This window comes from Leptonychotes weddellii, chromosome 4 (genome assembly GCF_054177405.1).
Source record: "Leptonychotes weddellii isolate Sample4059 chromosome 4, ASM5417740v2, whole genome shotgun sequence".
NCBI classification, from domain to species: domain Eukaryota; kingdom Metazoa; phylum Chordata; class Mammalia; order Carnivora; family Phocidae; genus Leptonychotes; species Leptonychotes weddellii.
The window spans coordinates 32166747-32173179 of record NC_138372.1 but is presented as its reverse complement, the minus strand read 5'-3'; the positions used below and the strand labels follow the sequence as shown (position 1 = coordinate 32173179).

The window sequence follows — 6433 nt, the reverse complement described above, 5'->3', positions numbered from 1 at the left end:
TGAGCTTACTGTGATATTCAAGGGACTTGGCGGGGGTGGGGGGGGGCAGGGATGGGCTTGGAAAGTTTGACAGGCAGCGAAGGAGATGGCTAGCCAGGCTCTGGGTGGGAGCTGACCCTTGATATTCTCAGGACTGATGGACCCTCTGCCTCCAGAGCCGAGCTCGATCTGCATCTTGTCAGCCCTCTGGGACGTCAGGGACCTCAGGGACCTCAGGGACCGTTGTGTCTGATCCCTATGCTGTGTGGTTGCATTCCTAGCCATGGCCAACAGGTGGCAGTGCTGCCTGGGCCATGAGACCACGCTTAAGGATCCCACAGCTGGGTAGGCTTCATGCCCTCGCTCAGGGTTAATAACATTGCCTATTAGAGAGCCTACCGCCCCCAGGGTGAGTGTAACCAGCCATCAGGGACCTATTGAGTCCAAGGCAAGGAGAAGGGAGAGTTGAGACCTGAAAGGAGCCAGCCCGATGGGAACTGGGCATTACCCACTTCTTTCCCGAAACCTTAGCCATCACTGGGGCCGCTCTGCTCTGGCAGGCCACATACATTCCCTAGACTCTTGGGCCCCAGGATTCTTGTATTCAGGATATTCGGTGCCATCAAGCTGGGCCTGGGGCTGTGCACGGCCTTCACTGGGCTCCAACCAGGGTGACTTGTCACCTGAGCGCAGGAGGCAGGAGCTGCCGACTGGACCCTCTTCTGTAGTACGCACCAAGGGCACCCCAGGTATCAGTGCATCTAAGGTGGGGGGTTTGGGAAGATGGGAGGATGGGCCTGGTGAGAATGTGTAAAGGAAAGGACTCACCTGCAGCTTTGAGCACCTGGGATGCAGATTACTCACTGACCGTGGGCAGCCTTGGGGATGACGATTTGGTGAAGTGCCATCTCCAGTCCCCGAAGTGAGAATCCACCTTGGACAACTGGGGGTTTCTACTGAGGCCATCTAGGGATCTAGGCAGTAGCTATTACTGGGGTGTTGGGTCACTGGAAAAAAAGCCAGGGGGGCTGAGATGGTCGTTTTGGTCCCTCTGCCCCTAGAAAGGGACAGAGGCTTGGGGTTTGTGTCTTTCCCTAAGCTTACAGCTGCTGCTGCTCTAGATTGGGGGATAGAGCTATGTACCCCCAAGCTCTGACCTCTTCTGTGATTAATGAGCTGACGATTCTGCATCGATAAGGAATTAACCTGGAGCCCCTACCCATCAATAGGAGTCCAGGTCCCTGGCTCCACTCCCACTGACGGAGTGCTCCAGGGCCCCCGTGAGCAGACCAACCCCGCACTGCTTTGCACACCCACATCCAAGTCCTCTCCCCCACACTGCTGTCAGGAATTAACCCCTTAACTGCCTCTGTCCACACCGCCCCATCACCTAGCCCTCCCTGCACACATACACACAGGCAGCAGCTGTTTATATTGGTTTAATCCATGTCAAATGTAGTTTACAAAGGGAAAGGACAAGTACCTTTGTATAGAATATACAGACACAGCATCACACCGTGGGGCCCATGTGGGAGGGGTGGGGGAGACCACTTTCCCTGGGAACAGCAGTTCTAACCCCAGGAATGGTTCTTGGCAGAAGGCTGGGCAGCCAGGAGCACATTCATCCAGCCCCAGTCTCAGCCCCTGCTTTAGCTCGGTTCCCATTTCCTGTGTCTCCCCCCTCCCCCAATTCCTTATAAAGAGCCCCAGGAGCTAAGACTAAGGAGAGGATCGTTTCCCTTGGGGCATGTGGCCCATGTCTGGGGGAAGAAATAATACACCACTGAACACCGAGCACATGGGAGAGGGAAAGGGATACCATGGCGGGGAGAGAGGCAGGCGCCCTGAGAGGTGGATGGGCCGAGCCCCCAGCCAGCCCTGAAGGGGGCACTGCTTCCAGGTGTTCTTAAAAAAAGAAGAAAATCATACAACCAAAGGGGAGGGCATGGAGTGGAGGGTGAGGAATTGTCCCATTTATACACAACATTGTAAACATACACAGTCTATATTACATGTGCTTCAGTCTGGTGTTTGCATGTCTGTCTGTCCGTCTGTCAGTCTGGGGGCTGGATCTCAGGAGCCTTGCCCCACTACTCCCCCTCACCTCCACCTCCTTGCCCCACCCTGGGGACAGAACCTGGAATAGGTACGGTCCCCAGTCTTGGTGGCAGCCAGCAGGCAGGGCCTGGGCCTCAGCCTCCACTCTGGCTCCAGAGTCGTGTGTGTGTGTGTGTGTGTGTGTGTATGTGTGTGTGTGCGCGCGCATGTCTGTACACGGGGAACCTGTGTGCGAGTATGTACAAGGGGGAGGGTCACGTCACAGAGGCAGGCAGGTGGGGCTGCTCGAGGCACGGCCCACTGGGGGGGCCAGCTCACAAGTAGATTCTCCGCAGGTCTCCGGGTGCCGTGATGGTGTTGCACTGAGGGCAGAGCTTCTTGGCACCCTGCAGGGAGAACGGGGAGGGCCCCGGTTACACACACCACGCCGCGTGTTTGCCCGCGAGAGCACGGGGGCTGCAGCCGTGTCTCCCCGCACCCGCTGTGTGCTGGCACCTCGGTCCTGGCAGCCCAGGCTGGGGAGGCACGGGCGGGCCTCTGCGAGCAGGCAGGCCCGCTCCTGTGCTGGGGGGACGCCAGGATCAAACCGCCTGGCCAGCCCCGCAGCGGGAGCCCCGGTAATGAGAACAAGGCTGGGTCCAGCTGTGGCTGCTGCGGCCCTAACGAGATTACATGCGGCCTTTGATCAGGACACAGAGCCCACGTCCGGGCCTTTTATTGCTGTCTCCGGGCGACATTTTAATGGCTGCTCCGGAGCGAAGAACAGGGGCAGGAGCAGAAGGAGCTTAGTAATGGCAGGGGGAGGGGCTGAGGCCCTAGTCCTGCTTACCCACACCCAGCCTCCTCCTGACCCAGGATCTCACCAATGTGTGTGACAGAGTGGGCCTTGGGGGTGGGCAGGGGGAGGGGAGCAGGCAGTGAACCCACGGAGGGAGAGGATTTAATAAACCTGGTGGGGGAGGAGAGAATGAGGGGAGCTGGGGGGGTGAATATCCTGGCTTCCCGCTGCCGTGCTTGACGCTCATCCTCTCCCCTGCCCCTTGCACCTCCCTCCCCTCGGCAGGCTCAAACGTGAGCATGGACATATGGGCAGCACCAGAAACCGCCACCCACTCCCCAACCGCCATGCCCCCTCACCAGAAACCGCCACCCACTCCCCAACCGCCATGCCCCCTCACCAGGGTCCGCAGCCAGCACTCCTCGCAGTGCACATGCCAACACTGGATGGATGTTAGGGGCATCGAGTAGGAGTCCTAGGGAGGAGGTGGGCACAGAAGGGGTCACTCTGAGGCTGGCCCACCCTCTAAAGAGCTCAAATCACAGTGCAGAGGCCCTTCCCAACCCCCAGAGGGCACTGAAGCCTGACCAGAGGCATCCCAGGTTCCCTTTCTCTTACCATACAGATGAGGCATTTGTAACGGTCCCCACGGGATAGCTGCCGTTCAAGTTCCCTGACCCGAGCCTTCAGGGCCTCAAACGTGGTCACAGCTGAATCTTCGGTGATTCTGGAAAGAGGACGGCATGGTTGGGCAGGCAGCAGGCTGGCATGTCTAATCTGAACCTCCAGCCCACACCTCCCTTGAATTCTACAAGTGTGTGTGTATAAATGTCTCCCAGATGTCCCTGCCCCCCACCTGCCCAAATCCTGTATCTGTAAACTCTTCCTTCTAGAATTGAACTCCTCACCCTCCTTGTTCCTCCACCTCCATCCTGGTGAATTTCCAAACCAGATACCTCGGAACCATTCTCAAACCATTCCTTCCCAGTCACCCTTGACACCTACAATCTGTCATCTAGTTCCTAGTATCTCCGTAGTCTCTCCACTGCTACAACTGGTCCAGGCCCTCATGGTTTCTCCTACAATTCCTCTGCTGACCTCAATGGCCCCTCTGCCTCCAGATCCTTCATTTCCATTCTCTCGGCACCTAGCATATTGTAGATTTGACCATTTCTACTTCAACATCTCAATGTTTCCCTCAGACTAAAGCTCTACCAAACTCCTCGGTCTATAGCCCCAGCCCACATCCCTCAGCACCCCGCCACTTGATGCTCCATCCACAGCAAACTAGGAGGCTTCCCACACACAGCACCATTTTTCACTCCCTTGGCCTCTCGCGGCACTTTCTGCTTCCTCTGGACCACCCCACCTCCTAACTCACCAGAAGCCTCTTCCAACCCTCCTGCCAGCACCACCGCTGGTGGCTGCTCTTCTGTGCTCTCCAGCACCCTGCACCAGACTCCGCCACAGCAGGACAACTGCAAACGTCCTTGTCTCCCGTGCAAGACGTAGTTTCCCAAGGGCAAGCTGCTCACGCCACCAAATCTGACTACGGACATTAGCCCCACGGCGCGCACGTGAGTATGAGTAAATGTTTGTTGACCAAAAAACCAGTCTCGCCCCCAGAGTAAGAGATGTGTGGACTGCACACATGAGTCCCACAGAATCCAGGTCCTGGGCCACAGGCTTGGCCTACCTCAAGGGCTCCTTGTTGTTTCTTCCTGGGCACATCAGATGCCCTGAGAGTCCTCACCTGCTGCTGTTCAAGCCCTGCCCATGAAAGTCCCTCTAACTTCTGGAAGGCTCTTTGGGCTGCAGTACTGAACAGTGAAGAGCTAGGACTATCTCAGAGAGTGGGGTGACCCCTTCCCACCCCTTCTAAAACAAGTGAACAGAACCCAGAGAAGCTCACAGAAGAGGAAGAATGCTGCCTGGAGGAAGGACTAGAAAAGATGCTACTAGAGATGGGCCTTAGGGAATAGTAATGATGATAATACAAAAGAACCAAAACTTATTAAGCACTTACTAAATGCCAGAGATTGTACTGAGGGATTGAAAATTATTATTTTATTTACACCTCACAAAAACCCCACAAGGAGACGGTAATATTCCCATTTTATATATGAAAAAGCTAAAACAGCAAAGGAACATGAAGTAGCGTGCTTACGGTTCACACAGCGTGGAGGAGGTGGGATTCAAACCCCACAGACCGATGCCTGGATCCACCGATAACTCTGTGATTAACATTACAACACTGACAATACTCAGGAGGAGTGGGGTCTCCAGGCCCAGAGACCGGGAGGAATAAAGGCCAAGAGGCCCATGTGGCTGTAAGGCTCACCCGTGGGTAAGTGCTAAAGTGGGAAAGGAGATCGTGTCAGGGAAGACTTCGGAGGCCACAATCAGAAAGTGAAGTTTATCTCACAGGCTTCGGGAAGCTGCTGGGGCCGCTGGAGGAGGGCGATGAGAGGTTAAGAGCAGAGATTAAAAGCTGTGGTCAATCGAGAGAAAGAGCGCGAGAGCAAGAGCGCAGACTGAGGGGGATTCCTAAGTGTGGCACCATGTGAGCAGAGACGCTCTCCTAGGGTGGCCTGTTCTGCCGGCCTGGAGCAGACAACTGGCTCAGAAAGCCCGTGGTACTCACAGGTGGTATTGGCGGTAAGTGGTACTGGGGGGCCTGGGGAGGATGGTGAGTGACGTTCCATGGGCAGCAACAAACTTTGCTCTCTGACCTTTCTCTCTTAGGGCACCAGCGGGCAACAAAGAATAGGACTTTTTGGTGGTGTGTCCCTGTGTCAGGGATGCCCTCGATCTATCACTCCCTGGGTCCGTGACTCTGCCCTGCCTCTCTCCAGGGAAGCCGCAAAGGGTCTGACTCTGGCCCCTCTGACACTGGTGGATTCTGGGAGTGTCCATTCAACTTTGCAGATCTGGAAGCCTTCACCACCCCCTCGACCCTTACAGACACCAGCACAACTCTTCCCCTGGCATCCTGCCCAATGCCATGTGCGCCATCCTCATCTGGACCGTTGGTAAATTCCTGACAAGGAAACAAGGTAGCTGTGCTCCCTTTCTCTCCAAGGACAGGCTGGGTATTTGCCTGGTCCTATGTAGTTATTTTAAAAATTGGGAACCTGAGGCCTGGAGCTGGGGGGCACAGGCCGACCTCAGAGCAGAGCGCTCTCAAACTCCGTATCAGAGGAGTAGAGCTAGAAAGGCAAAAAGGATAGAGCCGGGAGAGAATGAAGCCATCTCCCCCTTCGTCTCCAAAGGCTCCATAGGCCACGTCCAACTGCAGAGCCCATCTTATCGTGGATCTGCTCAGCATACACCCAGCTTGTCATCTCTGCTCTGGTACAACACCCAGTTCTCCAGTTCCTGACCCAGGCTGCTTATGAGTTATTCCTAAGACCCTCCAGGGCACGGGGTGGAGACTTTCTTGGAAGAAGCCATGGCATCCTGCCTTCCTGCTTCCCCTGGGTTGTGAAAAAGATCTAGGGCAGGAACCCACATTGTGTGTACCAGGAAGAGAGAAGTCATGGGGACTGAAGGGTCCCAATCCTGGCAGAGCCAGACCCAGTGGAGATGTCCGCATATGACTGAGCCAATCTATGACTC

General features: G+C 55.8%; 1 protein-coding gene across 3 annotated transcripts in view; it reads right to left on the bottom strand.

The window, feature by feature from the left end:
* Positions 1-1402: 1402 nt before the first annotated feature.
* The window catches only part of RNF220 (ring finger protein 220), a 225086-nt gene continuing 220055 nt past the window's right edge, over positions 1403-6433 (bottom strand). For all 3 annotated transcript variants that reach the window (XM_006728980.3, XM_006728978.3, XM_081818275.1), the window contains 3 exons: positions 3434-3542; positions 3216-3290; positions 1403-2423 (listed from right to left, as the gene is read on the bottom strand). In XM_006728980.3, coding sequence (XP_006729043.2) covers positions 2352-2423; positions 3216-3290; positions 3434-3542 — 256 coding nt within the window. In that variant the 3' untranslated portion in view covers positions 1403-2351. The remainder of the gene's footprint in view (positions 2424-3215; positions 3291-3433; positions 3543-6433) is intronic.